We start from the raw sequence: 23,635 nt of genomic DNA, 5'->3' as shown, positions 1-23,635 counted from the left end.
GTTGATTATTCTTATTTTGATCCCTCTAAAATGATTTTAAAAAGGGAGGCAGATCAAAAAAAAGGAAGAGGTGTATATTACATATGCGTCTAGTTTTAAGGAAACAAAATCTGGAAGTAAATATTTGTGAAAGCAAAAGATACACTACTTACTTGTTTATCCAGAAACAAAGTGTGAAAACGAACGCGTGGCTTTGAATTTAGGAGCTAACCCCACCACTGCGCTACCCAACCCTTGCTTCACTCACCATATCGGTACACCCAGACACCGATATTAGCCTGGTTTACCTTTTCCTTAGAGTAATCTTCCAGCTTTTAGCAGTGAGTTGTTTTATATTAATATAATAGCGTGAAAGGAAGTTATCAACAGGAGTTAGTCACATAAGTTGATTTCCTTTTTAGGACATACATCTGTCCAATGCAGATTTACACGCATGATAATTAAACACTGATTGTTATTCCCTTATGCAATGTATGGGGTTTCATGTAGGATACATCTCGTCCCAGAATAAGTAAAATAACATCTAGCATTACGTGAAACTTCAATGAATTACGCTGGATTCTAAGATGTTTACAATTGGAACAACAAAACGCTCACTCTTGGCTTGCTTCTATAAATTCTTTTGTTCAGAGCATGAATGCCAATCCGAGTCAATCAGATTTGACAGACGACAACCTTTTTAAGAGAATTTCACACCTCCTCCGTTTGGTTCTTCACTGCTTGAGGTGTAAGCTGGCCCGAGAGTTTCAAACCTCCCTTGAAAAGGGGACTCACATTACTACATCTCCTCTGAAAATCTGAGTCAACTCGTGAATAAATTATTCATGAAAATCATATTTCTCATAAAAAGTCATCCTTTTGGCCATTAGACTTATTACCAATCTAAGTGATTTTGATTTTTTTGTTCTTGATAACTTTTCAAGTTAAATACCTTTGGCGTCTAGACTCGTTTAGGAAATGACCCTTGTAAAGAAACCAAATCCCTTCGCCGTCCCAGATCCATGAATCATTTGTAACGGTTCTCTGTATGATAGCTGTATAGTCTTTCTCCAACAGACGGACCTTAACGGATTAACTACCGAAGCTTTCACTCTGATTGGCGGGTTATGAGGCTTTGGTCTGTCTCCAGCTGGAATCGTGCACACACACTCACACGCCTCATTCGATACATTTCGCCGTCATACGAGCACTTACACGCCTTGCTGCTTGTCCATGCTGTTCTAGGGTCTGCCTTGCTCGTGCGTTCCGGGGGGTTGGATTTCCTTAGTGTCGTCCACTCGTGATTACTCAGCGGGGCTGACAGCTCGCCTGCCCTGTGGACCGTGGTAGCTCGTCAGCCAGCCTCAAATCTATGATATCGAGCTCTTCTCATCGAACAGGTAGGTAAATTCTAGACCCCCGTTCCCTCTCTTCCAACCCATGGTTTCTCTATTTTTTCCTCTGTCACTGTATAGTGTCCTGGGGTTTCTGTCGGTATTCCTCACTGTTATCGATTCAGAACCACGGTAAGTGGACCCTCGAAATAACCACCGCACAGACATGTCACATTTCTGCGGACCTGAAGGGAACTGTTGACCTCAGATGTTCACGAGCAAAACGAAATTGGGCAGGATTGAAAAAATAAAAAAAAACTAGGAAAGGAAAGGCGAAAACCTATGCAAATTGTTTTTCGTACGAATGGGGATACAAACGACCTTTCGATTAGAGGTGTTTTCGGGTTTTAATGTGCTAAACGCAAGCACATCCAAATTCTAGTTTTCACAACATGTACATGTAGTCACAGACTTTGTGTAGATTATTTCTCAAATAGTGTGCAGGCTATGTTTGTAACTCTAAACCTTGGTTCAAAAAAACCAACTGTGTTATTAAGAAAGTTAAAAGACAATCTGGAAACGCGTATTCACCCAGCTGCACTTTGCGAAAACGAAAACTTTCAAATCAATATTCGATTGGGATGGAGTCTGAAATAATTTCAAAGAGTTACGAGGTACTTTCAATTCAACGGTGCCCTAACTGACCGAAGACAAATTCCTGTGTGGTGAACTCCGCGATTGAGAAATTCTGCTTTTGTACTTTTTCCTGCAAATGCATGCGATGAAAGGGAAAAAATCCGCTGTTTCAACGTCACTGATAATGTCGTCACTCCCGAATAATTTAATGTAAGTTGAAATAATTAGTTAGTGAAAGCCAACAAAAGATTGTTCTGTCGTTATTTTATATAAAAGAAAATGCTTATTATTATGATAATGTGCTCGGACTTCTTGAGCAAGATATCAGAGCAAACAGGGTGAGGTTAGGGATGTATAATGGGTGTTACGAAATGAAGTCTGGGTTGAGAAGACAGTCAGGTAATTAAGATGATAGATTTGCGTTCAGGAAAAAGTTTGCACGAGCTCGTGCATGAAATGAAAAATAACTGGATACTCCACGCATAGAGCTCAATTATCGCGCAGGTGCATTCTTCATATGGCACCATTTGACACCAGAGGCTTTGTATGCTTATTCTAAAATCTGAATGCTCCTCGTCTAATGTCAATGTTATTCCAGCGGTGCAAAGGAAACACATTCGCTTCCCCCCCTATCACCGACAACACATCGTTTATCACTACCGGTGTAGGAACGCGAACGTGCCTCGCACAATGCGCCATATGCTTACACTTTGCTGGCCTGACTTCCTTCCGTAGAATATCAAACCATATGACGATATGGCAGCGTGTTTTCCCTTCTTTAACGTTATTAAAAAATAAAGGCCTTACTCATAAGGCCGTCCCCTATCTCGACAGAGTTCATTTCGAGCTTGCTAATTTGTTATGCATTTATTTACATCATGTTGACATTGTACAATTTAAAAATTATATCAAAGCATATTGAAGACTTTTACTGCTTCGATTATGAGTCATTGTAACTGAGATGTTTCTGTTTACATAATAGAAAATACAATGTCCACTCCCTTCCTAAATAATTATATAACATATTCGCGCATTTTGGATGCTATTTATTTTAAAGGTTACTGTTTAATTACTAATGCAGGTAAGTTGGAGGTGTTGACAAAGTGGTACAATCAATGCTTTGTGTGCCATTCGGCTATAAAAGTATCCGAACAATCGGGAACCGTATTTTGTGTAGGATTATGTATCATTCGCACGTGGACATTGTGCCATTATTTTTTCGTAAATTAATGCTGTCGTATTTGGCCTTGGCTGTGCAATTTGAACCTATCAGCCCATCACTTCACGCCGTCAGGTTGGGTAATTACCATTCAGAGTCCATTAGTAAAAAAAATTCTTCGTTTTCATAAACAGAACATTGATTTAAAGACCAACAGAAATATCATAAACTACACTAAGACCTTTTCACTCGAACGTATATAATATCGATAGGCATGGTTGAAGTTGACGAGGCCATTAAAGATACAGTCTTTATATTACTTTTAAAAAATAGAATATAGACATTTTTGATTTAGTGTTCCACGTGTGGAGAGGGTGGTGCAGTTTGCGATGACTGATTGTGCGTTTTTTGTTTAATGTTCAGAAAAATGTGTCATAGAGTAGAGTGTTTACTTGTTTACCGACGATGACACCAGTGTTTTCGGGAGTTTTAAAGTACAAGAGTTGTTTTTTATTTTGGTGTAAAAATAGCTCAAAAAGAGAAACATCTCAAGGAGTGACGTCAAATGAACCTTTTGTAGCAAAGTGTAGATCGGATTGTTTAACCCATTCCCTGTCATGCCATGGTGTAAGAAACCATTCAGCGACGACCCAGCCCAAGGGAATGGGAAGTTAACTATCAATCTCATACATGAAAATGGCTTGTACGCGGTGCTGGTCAGCACATTCATTAACTCTGTTAAAACTTATGGCTATTAAGAAGCTATACTTCAAGATGTGTTGTTTGCCGAGGAAATACTGTGAGGGTAGTAGCACGTCGTTTTAATTCCCCTTATACAATTCCTTTATACTTTAGCTAGCGTTATCAGAACCAGCCAACCCGTTCAGAAACCAATTAATAAAATGTGAATGTGATATTCAGCGAGATTTAGAGCAGGTTGGTGTTTTCAGACTATTAATTGATCTTCTGAGATGAATGATTTCTTGAAAGAGGCGTCCCTCGAGTATAATATACCTACCTCCCTCGAATCCCAAGGGTCGTGATAAATTGTTGAGGCGGTCGTCTTGAGATTCCTCATTAGAATGAGGAACTTTAAAACACCTGCTCTGCCCTCCTGAAAACATCCCAGACGTAAAACCAAGCTGCCTCCTGCCAGCACATGGGGTAGTTGACCTTTACTGGCACTTTTGAGAAAGGTTACACTTCTGTCTGTGAATTTTGCGAAACTAGACGGGTTGCTATAATGGATAGCAGTCTTGCTAGTTGAGTTTTGAATAACCGTGTCTGCTGAACTGAGACGTTAATATTGTGATTAATTGGTGACAGTTGAGCGATCAAGCCAGATCCGATGATGGGGACAAGAAACTAGTCTTATGACGTGGCTACAAATCGTGGCACAGTATCCACAAATGTTTAAAAAATGCACTGCGAGGCAATAAAAATGGGTTGGAAGGGTGAAGCGAAGGGTATAGATTTCAATTCAGTGAGATACCCTCAAATATTTCAAATATTGAACACCGCTTTTAAAATCTATGTTCATTTGCTTTTTATTATCATGAAAATATAACGATATGGCTCAAAGTGGTCCCAGGCTTAAAGGTCACTAAAGCAAGCGCGTAGTCGTGGGGGAATTTTTGTCTGATTTCCTCCGTCCTTACGACTTGTGCCAGGCACCCAATAAGGTGGGGGTTTTGCCACTAGCATCTTCACTCGGTGCGATACCCCTATATTCTGTGTTCTTACAACGGCACCAAAATCTAAACAACCAAAACGAAATCTATAGTTTTCTTTTTAGTTACCATGCAGTCGCCACATTCTCATGCAGATTTTGATTCATGAGACGTCAATCCTTCGGATTTGCCCTTTTCACAAACATTCTGGTGTCAATTATTTTAAATTTTACGAACGGCAAGAAGACACCTACCCGTAGTGCAAGAGTTGTGAAATATGGTGAATGTTGCTAAACATAATTTATTTCGTATTTAATTTATTTTGCCTTCAAGGCGCTCCTTTATAGGCCTACACACCCCAGTCATTTTCCTTGACCAGAATAATCTTAATGATCAATGAAAACAATAACACCATTCCATAATGGCCGATTATGATGTCGTCAGCAGGGCTTGTTGTCTCAACGCGTCTTAAACCTGGCAATTTGCCCGAGCTAGTTAGGCCTCGTGAGGGGGGCTGTCAGAGCTCTGACTAAGCCGTGATCTCGTGAGATTTGGCAGGTAGATACAACAGGGCACTCGATCTGTTGGTCCAGGTTCTCTATGGAACGAAAGGCCAACCCCAAAAGTACCCATGTTTACGGGTAATATACACCAATTTTATTTGTATCATTATATATATTTTTTGAGGTTCCACAAATCTTGAGTTTGCTTCGCTGAGCACACATTAGTTTAAACTTTATTGTTCATTTATAACAGAAATTTTACATCAAGTGTCATTCTCACGTAAATGCACTTGTGAATTAAAAACGAAGTGTAAAAAAGTGTACTTGTGTATAGATGAAATTCATTAAATGAATTATTTTTGAGTTGAGGTTGCTTTTAAACCTTAAACTGAAATGTCCATCAAACGCATTTCCAAAACTAATGTTTGAAAAACAATTACAGGTTTTATTTCGTTGGTTGACCGTAATTTCTATTGCCACACCCCATGATATTAAACTGTGTCCAGTGACATCAGAATCCGTATGACCGAGGTACATGACAGCAGTAAGTCAGTGAGTGTGCTATTCAAAGATAATTGGAGCTACTACTAGTATAAACCATTTAATTATGAAGTGGTTTAATTGTGACTCCCTGAAGGATTTTACTGCAGAATTTACCTCTCCATGAATCCATTTTGGGTAATCCTTTACCTCAAGTACTTGTTCTGTTTACTAAAACCTGTATTGAACTTCTGTTGAATTTTATATGCCGATGAATGGCAAAATACATGACAAAATGGGAACGAGTAGTGTTGGTTTTTTGCGTGCTGTTGCTTCATAATTCTGTTTTTTCTTTGAAATTATAATTCCTTTTTAATTCTCTGAGTTGTTTTGATTCTCAGAGGAATATAAGTCGGTGGAGTTGTGATATAGTGCATGTGGTAAACTGGATAGTTCCAAAATACAGCGGAAACGAAAACTGCGCAGTAGAACCTTGGCGTGTAATTAAGGCAGTTAAGAAATAAAAGCGGTGCCTAGGAACAGTGTACGCACAAGCATTTGGGTTATCGGTTACTGCTGAATGCCTAATTGAGTTGAGGGAAACGATATATCATACTTAGGAGTTGTTTGCAGTTGATAAATAATCTACATTTGGACTTGTTCGTCCCATTTAGCATGTAAAGTAGATTGGTGAGTTTGAGATATGAACAAATTATGGAAAGTTTGCGGCAACACCATGGAAATTAATCTCTATTTTGGAGTTGTCTGGATTTTAGAAGATAATACAGTCGATCCTCATGAATAAGAGCACCGTGCAACATTATCTACTTATCACATCTCTGTTCATCTCCGTTCCTCGAGTTGAAATAACTTATTTTTCTCGGAACCACACAGCTTAAGAATAAAGACCAATTTCCATGGCGTTACCGCCTCCTTCCATACTCAATTTAGACTGTAATTAAAGTTCCAGCAAAAGAAGATCAGAAGACAATTAAAGAGATACATGTACATGGAATTACTTTGTAAGTCCATTTTAGATAATCATGATTCTTTTGTATAAACTAATGTTAGAAGTGAACTACGTGTACATTGAATACATTATTGACACCTACAGAGAAAAAAGTACAAAAAGTACATAAAAACAGTACATTAAAATTACCATGAACGAATGAAACCAGCTTTAAAAACGAAACAAAATGAATGCAAACACCGTGATAATGATAATTAGGATGATGCCTTGTTACAAAGTAGGGGAGTGTTATTCATTCTACGCATGACTTCTCATGCATTCTATACCGTGGAGGGATATGAGCATAAGTGTGGCAGATCGCAATCTTTCACAATCTGTCTTACAGTTTCTTGCATAAGGGACGGATGACGGTTGTTTGAGGAATGAACTATTGTTTATCAAATAGCGACTTTGAAACTGGGCGTGGTTTTCAGTGTGAATGCTCATCAAAACTACATTCCTGAACAGAGCAGACGAAATAGCCCCCTTCGTCCACATGAAGGACTATTGAAGGACTAATTTGGAAGTTGACTCTGAAAACAAAAACACGGTCACAATCTACAGTTTTGAAAAATACTAGGCCTTGCAGATCAAGGCCACTGTATCATAGATGAAAGTATTTGTTAGGATTTTGAAAAGGATTTGAGATTTAAAAGTTCAGTGTAATGAACTTTTCTAAGACAATCTTTTTGCGCTTTTTGCGTATGAAAACTGAGTTTAAGTGTATCGACAAATGCACTTGTAAACAATTTAAATTTTCCTTACTTTTCAAGACAACTGAGGGCGCTGTAAATGTGATGTCGTTCAGGGGAGACATATTTCAGTTTGCACAGTTTTCTGTTCAAATTGTGAACCAACATTCACTTATTTAAAACATTTCCTAGAAAGGGTTATTCGTTGACTTACTGCCGTGTGCTTAAGCAACACTGTGTTAACCAACATTCACTTATTTAAAACATTTCCTAGAAAGGGTTATTCGTTGACTTACTGCCGTGTGCTTAAGCAACACTGTGTTATCCAACATTTTACTTATTTAAAACATTTCCTAAAAAGGGTTATTCTTTGACTTACTGCCGTGTGCTTAAGCAACACTGTGTTATCCAAGAAAAGGAAAGTTGGGACAACAACATTTAAAAAAAAGTCCAGTTTGACGTAAAAAGTTTCACCCATTAAAATTAGCGTATAAAACCTAAAAACCAAATTAGCTGAAGTACCTTTAAAGTCTCAAAAATTGAAAAATGAAGTCGATTGTAAAAGTTAAAAAAACTATTGCATAGAATCTTTAAAAGACTATGACCGAATATGTATCGGTGTATTGAGGCGTCTAAAGCCTATTCATCGAACATTCTGATGAGAAGAATGTTCTCGCGATTTGCCACTGGAATTTAGAAACTATCCTAGAGCTTTTTTAACCACTCATCAACGACGTCAAACAGGCATTCAACTGGCAAGTGAACAAGTTTTCGCTCCTAGTCAAGGAACTTGAATTATCGAACATGAGAAACCGTTGTTAATTTCGGCTTAAAATGGAGCAGGGTATAATAAGACACTTCCTGATCCTTTGTGCCTTTCATCGAAGACGCTGATTTGTTACCAAGGCAACTATTAACTTAAGATTACTGCATCATCATGCTGCAAGGTAAACTGAGTTCTCGTTTAAGGTTCGGAGAAAGGGAGAAGATCAGGCGAAGAACATTTTGTTATGGATCACTTCAAGGGCCCAATTATCTTATTTCCTTGGTCTTAGCTTCAATTTGCAACATGGCAAATGTTTGCGGGGGGTGCTTATACGTGGTTCCCAATGACTTGAACTGACGTCACAAAAAAAGGCAGAGCCTTCAGACGGTTGCTCGAACTACAGGTTTTGTCGATGTGAGACATTATAAAAATTTCGACACTCTCAGCCACATCTAGCTAGTTACATAGATCCGAAGCTTTTCTGACTTACATGAGAACTATGACGTCATAATTCAACCAACTATTCCATGGAAGCCTGTACGATCACCCCTATACATTTATCCTTATACAGTACCAAATTAGAAAATGTAATTTTTTTTGTTTCCTGAAAAAATTGGGTTGGCTTAAAGTGACTAGGTTTGGACTTTTATAAGTAAAACTTTTCTCTAATCTCAATTATCAATGCTGCAGTTTTCCTTCAAAAGCACGTGTTTCATGTAAAACAAACTGTAGACTTCTTTATGCTTTAAAATGGAATAGGCTAAAATTTGGTTTGCGGATCTTGATTCAAAAATGAATTTTGCTTTGATTTATTACATATTTTAAGGTCAATTTGATCTGGTCTAAGTTAGTGTCGGTCTAAGTTCGAGTAGGTCTGATTTTGAGTTCGAGTTGTTCTGTCAGGTTTGGGTCTGACTTGTTAACCTGCTTCCTTAGAAGCAGATGCAAGAACCCTGAGAGCGTTCGCTTCCCTGTTTTGTTTACTCATTCAAAGTTCCTTTTGGATTATTTTACTCATGCTGATATAGTTACTAGATCAAAATATAACTGAAGCCAAATGACCGATTCTTAATCGCCCATTGGGATTGTCGATTATTTCTTACAAGTCTCTTCATTTATGCGACCTCTCCTTGTCACCTAGGAATGTTTACGCCCTGACAAAAAGCATGTTCAGGGGAACTTCTTGAATACGGAATGTGGCATGTATCTAGAGATTTTTTTACCGAGATACAACTGTAATCTATGGTATCCCCGAAGGGACATGCAAGTATAAAGGAAATTTGCGACTCTTGAGAGGGCTCAGTTTCTGCACACATCCCAAAACGATTTTGAATTAATTAAAACATTTCAAAACTTACACGCGCTGCATGACATGCAGCGGGCTGTGCTTTGGATTTGTGCCAGCGAGTCAATGTCAAACCAAACACGGCACGACCAGGTTATGGTTATCAAGGCCAAGTAGGCCTACTAACAAGTCCGACGGTCGCGTTTCAGGATTTGGGTTCGGAAACTAACATTAAAAGAGCATGCATCTCTTGAGGTTCACACGGGGAACCTGATCAAAGTCCATGAAGTCACCTCTTGTAAACTCATCTTGCCAAGTGTTTATACCATTAAGGGAAATACCGAAATCTTGCTTGTATTTGTGGTTACGCAGTTGCTACTCGGGCGCCTTGTGGCCCATTAGTAGGACAATGCTGTTAATAGGTGAACCTTACTTCAAGTTGATTTTCAAGTGGTCAGAGCTGTCCGGTGTCGAAGTGAGGAAGACAATGGATCATCGGTCATCTCCTTGTGTGAAGGTCGATCAACATACATCGGCAGGTTCTTTGTTGAGACTATCAGCCATCGGACTGACACTTGCTGAGTAGGGCCGTAGTCATAACATAAATCCCTTAAAGAACCATGATTGTTTTCCATATCAACGTCATCCCAAACTGCAATGTAAAAAACTTTCACTATTATTTTTCAGTTTCAGTGCCATCGAATAAAGGGTTTCTGTTGCAGTTTTATGTTCATATTTGTTCATGTCGTCATTCGTATGGTCCTTGCATTAGAACAAGACACGTTCATTGTGTACCTCGGGTGAGAAACGTTCGAAAATGTTTTATTTCAAGTTCTGTCGTGTTTTGTTTCATTTCGTCTTGTCTGTCCAAAATTTTTGTCAAAATAATCAAAGAGATGCGATTGGAAAACAATCATTACAGCTTCGATGATTACAAATATACGTGTCATTGTATTTTTCAAAATGCCACAAACTCCTTTGAAGATCTTAGACTGCAGTGTTGCACATTACTTTTGTAACTTACACAGAATTTCCCTTCGGAATTAGTTTCTTTTTCGGAAAAAATGGAAGTATCCTCTTCGCCTGACCCCATGAAGTTCAGTCAAAGCCTGGCTTGCAAGAAACTAATGTCTGTGACCTATACACCTAAAAAAATGATTCAATTAAGACTTATTTATGACAAGGAACAAGTAGTTGAGGAAACGTCGGGGTGTGTCCTCAGTAGTCAGTAATGGGACTTAGGAAACTGCCGTCATAAAACTTGCCTCTTAGCCAAATGCCAGATTTGTATACAAAACATCGTCAGTCTGTGTATGAGGTGGGTGTAGGCCTATGCTGTCATAATGTAACTTAACAGGGTGTGTTAAACTTGGCTAGTTGAAAAAACAATGTAATTCTTGCTTGTGTTTCTGCAGTATCTTACACCGGCGTCTAGTGCCCGGCTTGATCTCGGTTGAGAGGTGATTAATGCAAGCTACAAGAATTATGAAACTTTCGGACTCCTGCAAATTCTGATTTGGAGATTGTTACACTAGCACTGAGCGGGGTATCTTAAAGGATCTGGTTTAAATTCGCCAAAAGGGATTCAGTAATTGTATGAATTCAGTTCTAACGATCGCTTTTGCAATCATGACTAATTGGGTTCTGCAGAGGGTCACTTGAAGGCCCTTATTTTCGAGAAGGGGGCGCGTAAGGATCTGAACAACCTCATTCTCATAGAGTGAAAGGTACAGACTGACGTAGGCCGACTATCAGCAGGGTTTTTCCTTCTCTCATTTCTGAGCAGGGTTCCGCTCAGAAAGGAGGTGGGGAACGAGTGGGAAACCCGCGTGTACCCACGCTCCAATACCTTCCCTTAGTGACATCATTACCATGAAGACAAAAAAATCGTTGTGTGTACGGAAGTACCATTCGGCTAGTTTGGCTCAGACATGATCGTCCGTTTGTTCCACCTGTTTCTTTTTAAGTACTGTCTGTTTGTTGTTAGTTACTGAGTCATCGACCTCTGCACGGGGTCTGTTACTGAGTCATCGACGTCTGCACGGGGTATGTTTTCTTCATAACTCGTGAAAGCTTCGTATCATGTGGAATAATCTATGTGTCGTAGTTATCGCAACGGGATACCGTCATGACGTGAACTATTTTTCATTTGAAATATTGGTCGTATATAATATAAACATGGAAAACCACGAATCTTTCGGGTCTTTAAGTCTAGTTTAGGATCGTTATTCTTTAGATTTGGTTCACTGGTTATAGTTGGGGCCTTTCAGATAATAGAGTATCGCGACTGCGCTGTGAAATGAAACGCAAAGCAATTGCAAGCTGCACTCAATCAATGATTAGAGTACTGCTCGTCTGGCACCCTAGGCTAGTAACGTGTCTGTTATTGTGATGGATCGTAATCTTTTGACGTCGGGAATCCAGACAAATATCACTATTGTCTTCCCTCTGTCATAGAACACTCATGACCACAGGCGCTTTAGCCCCCCCCCCAAATTTTGGTTTAGCCCACCAAAATGCTGAAGTTTGTTTTGCTTTTTTACGCCCAAAGTGCAAGACTAGTAGCGAGAGCCCAAAGGTGGAGTCAGGTGGGAAGGGTTTAGCCCCCCCCCCCCCAAAAAAAAAGAAAAACCACATGATAGCACTGACATCGACAATAAACTCTCACGTTTAGGCCTACCATTGAAGAGGGATGGAAGAACAAAAAATGAGGACACCATCGTTTAGAGAACTCCAAACTGATGAATTTTTAATTTAGGAACAATTATTGGAACAGTTTTCGAACTGATATTGCGAACTCTACAACTCTGGCCATAAAATAGAAGGAAGTGCATCGGTCAGTATTTGCGACTTTGATAACTGTCTTTTGCATTTTTTGCCTCATTTGTTTTTTTTTTCTATTTTCATTAAAATACAGATGTCTCCTCAACGTAGCATCTTCATCCCGGTGGTACTGCTGTGGTTATCAGCTTGTGGAGTTCATGCGCAACGAGCTATTGCCAAATGCTGGCTTTTTTCGCGTAAGTACATGTACATTGGCCAGCTAAGTGACATCAGTGGGGATATCACAGAGCGATGTCTTATCTGAGTTATTGCCTAAAGGCCGCGTTGGAGCGAAGATCCGCAGGAAAGGAAGAATTAGTTGAGACGACAAGGAAAGCTAAAACAGTGTCCGTGATACTTTTATCGTGGGTGTGGATAACTATCCATTGTAAGCCATGTCAATCTTGGGCAGCGTCTCCATAATCATTTTTGACGTGAGAAAATCTCGTGCAGGTCATAGCTGTAGATCGGTCGGGTGTTTGGTGTACACGATTGCTCGTCGTATTCTTTGCATCAGTGCCGACTGTGCTATTGCCAACTTCTACTGCCTGATGTAGGCCTATAGACGATAAAGACGACCAAGCCATCCGTCCAAATATGCAATGTACTGACAGGAACCATTTGTCACCAAATGTACAAGGTTTATGAACAGGCGGTTTATTTGTCCGAATGACAATTTAGCCAGTTTTTCTGAATGGTCATTAAAATAACTGCGAAGGTCCAAATTTAATCGCTGCTGTGGTTATAATACCAACATTTTTATTTGAACCTCTAGAAGTCCTTTTGATCCCAAGAGAAAACAGGTCAGCACACAGTCTTAGAAATTTCTTGTAATAATTCAGTTGAATTGGTTTACCCATTTTAAATTAGATCTTTTAGGCCCTAGTTATTTTTGATGGCCATGGTTATTCACCCAACTATTCACCTAATGTTTGTGCTCTAGCTGTTGTTAATGAAGCTTCAATAAGAGCGGAGGTGTCCACAGTGAATACAACGGAGCCGGGTACTAGTCGACAGTTATGGAGCGTCACGTCACGGGTCACCTGGGACAGACCAGAAAGTACGCAATCAGGAGCCAGTAGTTTGGTCTTTCAACAGCGTGCGCCCAAAATGAAGCGCGTCAGGGGTCATTCGGTAACAGCGATACGCACGCGCGAGGTCGGCCAAACGCCTGCATGGTTTGTTCTTGAATGGTCTTGCTGAGCTGGCCCATTAGCTTCTGTAATGATGAATGCTTTAGACCTAACTTTTTTGTTATGCCAAACACTGTCAAGTTTACAACTCATTACATGTAGAAGATTCACTGCTGCACACGACCGCTAAGGGCCAGTTCATTTTTCCAGGAAGCGCGAGAACGAACCAAGCAAATTTGACGTCCCCATTTCTCGTTCGCTTTCGTGCCAGTCTCAACCTTATATGACGATTGCTCAAATCAGAAATTTAGATTTAAGCTGGTGAAAAATAAATTCCCAAATAATCCTGTTCACATGATCCTACATATGTCAACGGCCTACTCCAAAATACTTTGAAAAAGATTATTCGGTTGAGAAATTAGTTTAAAAAGCAGGTAGGAGTAGAGCTTATCCTCTTTATTTAAGGGTGCTGTAAACCGTTTGCCGATGGCACGTTACCAGATACCAATTCAGGGAAAAAGAGTTCTCCTAACTGAGGGTATATTGAAAGCAATACAGAAAAGATGTGTAAACCTGGTTTTGATTTTCCTTTTCTTCCGTATGTTGTTTTTCATCAAATGATTTTATTGGGGAAAACAATTCTCATTCATTAGCCTGGAAAAACAAAAGGTTAACTTGGCGATTAAATTGTTATCAATATACAAATAATTCTGAAAGGGGTACCAATTCTGTACAACATGTTGTTTTATTTTGCTGGATAGGTCTTGGTTCCGATGGAGCCTATGCTGTAAGGGTACTTCGGATGCCATCCTTAGAGGAGCCCCAGTTTTGTTCGATTGAAGAAAACGAAGTGCTTGTAGTAAGTAAACAAACAAAAGTAATCAACGAAGCTCATCATTGTTCAACTTTCGCTCCCAGACCACGATAAGGTTAGATCTCCCTAAAAGCAGCGAAATAAAGGAGAAAGGATTGATGGACAACGGGCGACGAGGGGTATTTAAGGTATTTGTGTCCGTCCAGAAAAAGTTTCTCTGCAGCTATCTAATACAATGCTAAAATAATGCACTGTGTCCACAACTATTTCGAGGCTGGAGATCCTTATTGAGTTTACAAATAGTTATATTTCAAACATCGAACAAGAACAGTTTTTGTCTATCTTGTTTTTACAGCGTACAGAGGAGCATACCTTCACTGGCCTGGATTTCGGTTTCCTGTATGAATTCACGGTAAGTCACATCATTATATTGGGCTGAAAGGCCGGAAGGTTGCGGTTCAAAACTAGGCTAATAATTGCGTGCATTGTCGGATTGCGACGGTGGAATATGGAAAGTAGAAGTCTTTGTAATCATAATAGAGGTGAAAATTTATAAAACCAGGAGCCAGTGTAGTTGGCTGAGGGGGAAGTGTAGGCCTACTGATAACTGGCCATGCTTCCTATAACTGGAAGCATGGTTTGAGCATTTGAAGCCCCTCGACTTGAATTTAAAACAAGCATATACGAAAAGAAATCGTCGCTGAACAATTGATTTTTGAATGTTTTTTCAGTTAGAAAAGGTCTTGGAGATGTCCTTTGGTGCATGCTCAGCTTATAGCAAAGCGAAGAAGAGAGGAAGTATTATGTATCTAAGGAAATGGCAGGACATGGAGAATAAATTTGGCAGCGTTCAAGATCTTGAACTGTTTCATTGCTTTCTCAACTGTCAGTGAATTATTTTCGGACAGGTGTTCGTTGTTAACGGAACGAGTATGGCCAAGTCACTTGTTGGGATCTCCAAAGGATTTGGAACTCCGGGTGAGTGTGTGTTTCGAACGCCATACAAGAACCTGGCATCGTTAATAGGCCTACTTTAAATTTTCAATTGGAAATGCTGCTCTCCGAAAAACTTCATTAAAAACTCACTTTGAAGGACATATCACCTACAAAAATAGGAAAATTTAATCACAGTATGATGTAACGGTGGTTACTTATTCTACTTATGTTGTTTTTATTTATTGGCTTTACTTTGGTCAACAGATTGTTTCCAGGCCACAACAGACAGGGAATTCTGCAGGACCGCCGGTAAGTTTGCGGTTGACAGAGAGAGGGCGCTATGCTACCTCCCTGTAGTCGCAAATCGTAGTGCAACTGGCTATACGAGTACAGTTCTGGAGCCAGTCGGCATTTAGATCCTAAATGTAAATTATGGTGTACTATTTACGACAAACATTTCTCTCTCTCCTTAGCCTCCCTCCAGGCGACGCAACTACACGACGCGATGACACGACGGCTCCCTTGCGTCATGCCGTCGGGTTGAACCGTCGCCTTCTTGCCATTACTTGCCATTTCTTGCCATTACGTTGCGTCGTGCGTCGCGTCGTGCCGTCGCCCGTCGCGTCGTGTTGTCTTGGGTCGTTTCCTTGTTGCGTTTTTTCTGCCTAAACGTCGCCCCTTCCGTCGCCCGTCGCGTCGCGCTGTCGTGCGTCGTGTAATGCATCAAGTCGCCTGAAGCACGACGCGACGCGTCGTGTGCTGTCGCCCATTACTTCATGGTGTTTATAGAGGGCGCCTTTACTGTTTTCTTTCATTTCCTTCCCCCGGCCCGTGCTTGCACAGTACATGCCATAGGTATCAGGCCACGATTCTGTTGTTCTTTTTCTTGGATTCTTTCTAACTTTGTGTTTTCATTAAGAGTGAGTTGTTGAAGAAAACTCTTTTCTTTTTTTTTAAATCAAATGTAATCAGAAAGAGCTTTGCGACTAAATAGCATTGTCTTCAGGAAATATATAACTTTAATGCCAGCCACAACGTTTTGGCTTTTCCTGATCTAATTCTGATTTTTCTTATAATTATTGTAAATCCATTCTAAGATACAATACATCAATCATTATTACGTGCTTGCAAAATGCAACACGCGGATCTGATGAGAAATTAAGCGCGAGGCCAAACAGAGAGGAAGAAAAGACACCGTCACAACGGTAGCAGGATCTGCAGTGTTTTATTAAGAAACACGCCGGCGGACTAATATCATTGAAAGTGTGGTGCTGATGAAGTTAACGAGGCAGACTAAATTAGAGGAAGACTGAAGACTGAATATTCTGAGGGTAATAATATAGTGCAGGCTGGATGGTAACTACCTAAACCCGTGTTCAAACTTGCGGTCGTACAATTGTAGACAAATTGTCTTGAGCAGTGGGAGAACTACTTGGAAACTGCCGGCATGGACCTCAGAGAAAGATTTGGGAACTTCATCAACGGTCTTAAAAAGAAATTCGACGGATATTCGAACAAGAATCAGCCGGGTAAATTAAAAAAGTGACGAATTCTGGGCATACACTTATTATGCGAGAGCACCTACATACGCGGATTTTCTTTTTTCTTGTTTTCATTTTTGGGGGGATAAAATGTGACAAAAATTAACTCAATCTGATGAATGTGTGAAACAACCCCCCCCCCGAAAAAAAAGAATCAACGCCTGCGGCTCAGGGCGTGTATTTTGCAAGCGCGATGGACAGAAATGAGAGAAAACAAAAGAAATCATTGGCTGGGAAATTAAGGAGTGACGAATTCTGAGCTTGCGGTTTCCACTTATTTTGAGAGAGCTATTCCTACATATTCGGATTTTGTTTTACTCTTTTATAATTTTTTTCAATAAAAAATGACAGAAATTAATCCCAATTAATGAATCGATGAGATAAAAACAATGAAAAATCAACACCAAAGAGCGAATAGCATGTACTTTGCAGGAAAACAGTAAAGGCGCCCTCTATAAACACCATGAAGTAAAGGGCGACAGCACATGACGCGTCGCGTCGTGCGTCGTGTCGTGCGTCGCCTCGTGCTTCAGGCGACGTAATAGGCGACGCGATGCACGACAGTGCGACGCGACAGGCGACGGAAGGGGCGAGTTTAGGAGGCAAAAAATGCAACACGCAAGGTAGCCATCGTGCCGTCGCGTCGTGTAGTTGCGTTGCCTGGAGGGAGGCTAAAGAGAGAGAGAAATGTGTGTCGTAAATAGTACACCATAATAAATAGGAATGCATGTGGTACAGAGTGGAAACAGGAAAAAATCCTTGAATAGTAATTACAAAATAGAGAAGATTAAAAGTGGCCCTTGATGACTAATTTCCTGGCAATAACGGGGGGGGGGATTTTGCTCCTTTTAGCAAATGCTTTTCGAGGAGAGTAAATAGATTTGAACAGGAATTCATATTTTACAATAAAATTTCAAAGGTTTACTCAATCAAACCTGATGCAGATACTTGTTACTGAAACGATAAGTCTGACTGTTAAGTACTGTTCAGACTACCACCTCAGCGGAATTCCAGGACTTGACTGATTTGATGCATGGTTGATCCTTGAACTAACCGTCCAAATCTGCACGCCCCTATTGATCCCGTACAGAGGTCCAGTACGTCAGTGCGCCTATCGAGCCTCGTCTTGAGTCTCAGTGTCGACAGGAAAACAGTGACTTCATCACCGCCCGCTTGTCTTGGGAACCACCCATCCAGGTCAATGGGCAAATCGCGACTTACAAGCTGCAGTACTCCGAGCCGAGAGCACCGCCTGGTACCCTGCCGGAGGTGATAACGGCAATGCCCTATTCAACGTCACCTGACGTGAGTGTATCATCGTTTTGCAATATTTCAACCACAGGGTAGAGTTCTTCTATGACCCCTGCTTAATTAGCAGGCCCATAAACCATACTTCCGATTGAAACCTGAGCGTGAGCGTTTCAGAACTCATTTATCTTTTGGAAAGGTAGTTTTTACATCGACTTCAGTCTGTTTGTTCATTTTACTACCGTTTCCCTGTAGGGTTTTCTGTTTGTTATTGAGTATAAAAAAAATAAAAGTTAATTAATTACAGTAAAAACAGTATTGGGGCCTGGGTTGCACCCTACGCAAAAATCGCTAAAATTTGACTGCCGAATAATTTTGAAATATCTAACATGAAAATTAGTAAATAATGATTCGAGTCAAGCTGTGAAATTTTTGCGCCCGTGGAATGTTTTTTCGAGAAAAAATAAATTTTGTGCTGTTTCTGGATGGTATCATTGGAAATACGGTTCGTTTGCCAACAGTTAACGGTAGCAAATGCGTTCAATCACGTTAGCCTAGTACTTAGTGTTCCCGATTGCCTTTTGTGCATGGACGACAAGCTGCTGCTTCCAAGCCAACCTATAGTCTGCAAAAGTCATATTACTGGGACCGCTATATCACACTTGATTGTGCTTACCTATGCTTTTCAAAACTCTACATGAGCAACATTTCGCGGTTGATGAATTCTGTCTGAAATTGTTTATTTTTCATCACTCTTCAGGGAAGAATAATCGCCGAGTTACGTAATATGACACGTGGTTCGTCCTACTCAGTGCTGGTGAGACATCACTTTGAAACCATATTTTTAGCGACTGAAGACGTTACAACACAAATGCGTTTTCAAATTATTTTGACTGAATTTATTTTTTATTAAGTGTGATTTTTCTAACTTTTGGATGAATTGACATCCTATGAACACCTTTTATGCTGTGCACGTAAGTTGTGGCTACGCGTAAGCAACGCGTGTTAGTATGGAAGTCATGGGATAGTGGCTGTTCAGGATCACAGTTGTAGATAAGACCATGTTTGAAGTACTACGGAGCCCGTAAAGAGACATAAATTGAAAACAAACTTGGAATTCAAATAAAATTTCAGTTTATATTTCGTGCGTACGAAATCATTTCGTGCGCTTGAAATAAAACATTTCGTTTGCTCGAAATCATTTCGTTTGCTCGAAATCGTTTTTTTGTTCGAAATAAATTATTTCTAGAGTTCATTAATGGAATGTGGGGACGTCTGGCAGCTTGTGCCCTATGGCTTGCTTAAGGCAGAAGAATCTTAGCTAAGTTCACATAAATTTAATATCAAAATAACAGAAATGATATGAAGATTTCAGATAAGAAGCAAATTCTTGTACAAGATCTGGGACCTGTTTCTAATTATTTTAATAACACGTTACACTCAGTTACATAGCTGCGTTAGTCAGTGTTTTAAATTCCAGTTATTCTCAACCAGACCCTGTGGCATCCCTGTTCCAACAGTTTCAATCAAAAGGAGGCGTTTCACTCGATTGTACAATGACTGATTTTTGTAGATCTAAAAGCAAAGCAAGACTCAATGAGGAAGGGGTTTCAAGTTGTGAATTACTTCATGTGTATGTTGTTTTACTTAAAAGATGCACCTTTTTTAGTATATGATTGCATTGCAGTACTGTTGGGTGTTTACCTGTTCATTAACTTTGAACCAGTTTTCCTTCTGCTTTTTTTGTATACATGTATTAATCGCGTACATGAGTATGTTGTGTTTATTTCAAATTTATCTTTCACTAATTTCAAATTCACAGGTAGCCAGCAGTTGGATTCAAACCCACAACGCTGTGCTTGCTTCCACAAGCCCTAACCATGTGCCACATGGGTCCATGCCTAAATCGCTTTGTGCATGGGCAAATCATGTTTCACATTCTATAACAGATATCTTGAAAATGGAGTGTCCCGCCTTAGCGACCAAAAAAGAAATTATTCAAGTTCATTTAGTTAATGAATTAAATACTCATTGACATGACAACTGCCAGATATGTCCTCTTTTGAAGGAAAATTGAATGCCCGCCTTATTCAAAGTGTCCACTGTCCAGTGAGTCCTGTTCGCTTACTGGTAGACGTAATTTATTTCGAGCCAACGAAATGATTTCGAGCTAACGAAATGATTTTGAGCGCACAAAATGGTATAATTCGAGTACACGAAATGATTTCGAGCATACGAAAAAAAATTATTTCGAGGGCACGAAATGATTTCGAGTGCACGAAATGATTTCAATTATTATAATTATTTTTGTATTCCGAGTTTGTTTTCAAGGCATGTCCCTTTAGGGGCTCCGTAAAGTACATGTACATACTTGACTGCGGGTTAAAATTACACCTTACTCTGTAGAATGCGACTGTTGCCCCTACCATAGGCACTTGCGCAACATCAAGTTACAGCCAAAGGTCACTACGACACGGCCATTGATTTTTAGGCAGAGCGCCCTCACTTGGTAAAATTGCGATAACCTGTAGTCCACGCTGCGGAGAACTTTTTCAATTAATTACTTAAATGGTTTCTTTGCTTAAATTTACAGTTGCTCCATACGACCATTCCGTAATTAAGATCTATATTTGTTTCTGAGATCAACAATGTTGGAAAGTTAAGTTCCATTCCTAAATATTTTACCTCATTTTTTCCTTTTCAATGGTGGAGTGTGGTTTTTGTTCTTTGTGGATAGATTTCAGCATTTATCACAGACCCCGTCGAGGGCGGTTTTAACGAGGGCTTGCAAGTCGAGTTAAAATTCCGCATAACACGTAAGTACAATTGTTGTAAAACAGAAAAAAAGTTGTTTTCTAGCATGAAAGAACTAAACCTCTCTACATTATTAGGACAGTGTGACGCTAAACCTATATAACGAACCGTCAAGGTTTCCAACTTTCCAATTTAAGGCTACTGCAAACAGAAATAAATTAATGCAGTCATTGTTTAAAAACGATAATTACAAAGAGACAAAGTGGTAATGTGGATGCTCCTTCTTATGTTACAGGGGTCAGTCATGTGTTCTGTATCTTACAAAAGCATATATTGCCTTCAGCGTCTATTTCACTGATCCAAAAATCACTAAAAAATCATTGAATGTACATTTTGAAGATGTAAAATATCTGTAGATGAACTTTCCTTGCGCAGATTAGAAATCGGATATTTTCACAATTTCAATTGTTAGTTTCTTTGTGTCATGGAATACTTCAGTGATGTTTGCGTTATAGGCCCTGGTGCAAATGTTCCCATCTGCCCCAAACCAGTACCGACCATGCCCCCTCCACCAACAGCCCCTCCAATGATTACTGGTCCACCTCCCAAGAGGCCACCAAACGTAAACGTCCAGCAGCCGACCCCTGCCGAAAAACCCCCGAAACCAACCAACGGCCAAACCAACCGCCCACGACCAGGTCCAGGCCCTACACCGACCACTGTGTCTACCACAAAGGGCGATGTACACGAGAAACCAGTAGCCTCCTCCAAGAAAGCTGGCATTGCTATAGCAGTCTGTCTGGTCTCCCTAGGAATCATCTGTGCCGTTGCTATGGTGATTGCACATTTTGTACGAGGTAGGGCGACTCAGAAAGCCAGACCAGACACCAAAGGAGCCCAAAAAGGGAAGAAGACGACCACGCCCCCTGCTTAGCTGATAAAGAAAGCTAGTAAAACCACTGGCAGGAAATTTCCTAATCGGAGGACCCATTCAGCAAGATAAAAACCTTTTGCCCATCCTTATGATCAGGCAAAGTGTGCCTCTTGCTTCCCCAACCGGACGTTGGAAAGTCGCTTGCAAAATGACCCCAAAAATAATTGTGGGATTTATAGAGGAAATATTTATTCTTATCTGCTATATGCATTGACGTTGGACCTCTTTATAAGATTGAATGAACATCGAAAAAAATAACGACTAAACTGAATGTGCGCACAAGTCACAGAGAAGATCTTATAGGACTGCGAGATTTGAATATTTTTTACTCTTTATAGTTCATAATCTCAGGTTATTACATTAATGAGCTTTGAAGCCTGTAATGAGCATATTACCCCGATTCTATCGGTTCAGAAATTCAAAGGCAAGTCACTTATGAAAATGGTCAGTTATGTCTTTTAAAATCACTTTCAGGTTGAAAATGAAATGTGGGCTTGCTTGTCGACGGCCCAGGATAAAACGTTTTAGCTCGAATGTATTTTGGAGAAAATGTCAATTTTCAAAAAATGTGCAACTGTATTTCACACATGAATTGAAATGGATAGAAGCCAAGCCGTTAATGGCATGTACACAGCTGAACAATAACATCTGCCAGTGATTTCGATTTGAAACGTCACGTTGAAAGAGATGAAAACTGTAAGTCTTCATAGTCACTTCGTTTCCCGTGCTCTCCATCCGATGACCTTTGACCCTGTTGGAAATAATTCAGCATGACACCTAATCGGAAGGCGTGGTTTTTTCTTCGCCACCTTCGGCGATGATTCAGGGCTAGGGGTAGAAATACCATCCTCCACTTTTTCGGACACATTTGAAGGACAGTCTAGTAATGCGACTCGTCAAATGACAAAAGGAAAATTGGTCATGTTTATCATTTCAGGCGCGTGTGAAATTAGTCATGTCAAGTCAGGGGAAATTTATGGGCGTCGAGCATGACACATTTTGATTACTCATGTTCTAAGATTTCACTTGATTTAAATTTTACATGAGTGTCGCAAAACTTAGAGTAATTCGCATAAACTACGTGTGTGTTTCAGTGAATGACAAAAAGCAAGCTCTGTTGGAATAAAAATGAATGGGATTTTTTTATCGTAGCATCGAATGAATAGGCTTATGTGTCTTTGCAAAAGGCAATGTATTTGTTAATATTTTAAAATTGGCGATTTGATGGAATTTGATGGAATAACGCAAATCATACTTGTAAAATCTTTACGTAATTCGTAATAGGTGTCACTTGTAGGTTGAAAGCGAGATAAACCTAAAACTCTTGTAAATAATCATTGTCAATATTGATTTTTAACAGTGGATGATGTAACAGTTTGGTGCGCTGAAATTAAACAATATCGAAGGAAAACAAACTAAATTTATGCTGTTTTGACTGTGAATAGGTAAGTGCCGTGGAATTAGTTAAAAGGTAAACAGTTAGCTTCATTATCTTGTTTTTGTTAGCAGTTCGTGTACCTCATCGTAACATTAATAAAGTTACCACACCTGGATAATATACATAAAATTGGGGAAAAAAAGAGAAAAAAGACCCCCCTAAAAAAACAAAAATGGCTGAAAATATAGACTGCCAAGTATTTAATTCACGCTCCTCGAAAACAATCCCCTTTTTAATGAACAGAAAAGCAGCATTGAAAATTCTGAGCATGTTTTTGAAGACCAGATGCAGATTAAAGACCGTAACACAAGATGTGTATTATACTACTTTCAAACAGAATTACATTCTCTGTGTTGCAAAGTACAACGACCATAAAGTGTAGAGTCTTTAAGTTTTATACATTCATGTGTTGAAATGAAAAGTTAGGATCATTTCCTAATCGTAAAGTGCATTGTCATTTTCGTTACCTTGGAAATGAGATGAAACTACTTAGCCATGGAG

General features: G+C 39.7%; 1 protein-coding gene across 1 annotated transcript; it reads left to right on the top strand.

Moving 5' to 3' along the window:
- The first annotated feature begins 1,053 nt into the window (after positions 1 to 1,053).
- Positions 1,054 to 23,116, top strand: LOC110984702 (uncharacterized). The gene is made up of 11 exons (XM_022245125.2): positions 1,054 to 1,379; positions 12,431 to 12,533; positions 13,280 to 13,396; positions 14,231 to 14,328; positions 14,639 to 14,695; positions 15,192 to 15,261; positions 15,484 to 15,528; positions 17,851 to 18,065; positions 18,769 to 18,825; positions 20,746 to 20,824; positions 21,278 to 23,116. Exons 2-11 carry the CDS (start codon positions 12,431 to 12,433, stop codon positions 21,694 to 21,696), a joined length of 1,260 nt encoding a protein of 419 aa, XP_022100817.1. The 5' UTR covers positions 1,054 to 1,379; the 3' UTR covers positions 21,697 to 23,116.
- The last annotated feature ends 519 nt before the right edge of the window (positions 23,117 to 23,635 follow it).

The sequence above is a fragment of the Acanthaster planci genome, linkage group LG05, assembly GCF_054643075.1.
Source record: "Acanthaster planci isolate LZ-2023a linkage group LG05, COTS_SCS, whole genome shotgun sequence".
NCBI classification, from domain to species: domain Eukaryota; kingdom Metazoa; phylum Echinodermata; class Asteroidea; order Valvatida; family Acanthasteridae; genus Acanthaster; species Acanthaster planci.
This window is presented reverse-complemented; position numbering and strand designations above follow the sequence as displayed.

Bases quoted from the DNA above. Each gene is read 5' to 3' on its own strand.
- LOC110984702 (XM_022245125.2), top strand. From the start codon at position 12,431: ATGTCTCCTCAACGTAGCATCTTCATCCCGGTGGTACTGCTGTGGTTA. The intron at 13,397-14,230 runs GTACGCAATCAG...TTTGCTGGATAG, and splicing joins CACCTGGGACAGACCAGAAA to GTCTTGGTTCCGATGGAGCC. The intron at 14,696-15,191 runs GTAAGTCACATC...ATTTTCGGACAG, and splicing joins GTTTCCTGTATGAATTCACG to GTGTTCGTTGTTAACGGAAC.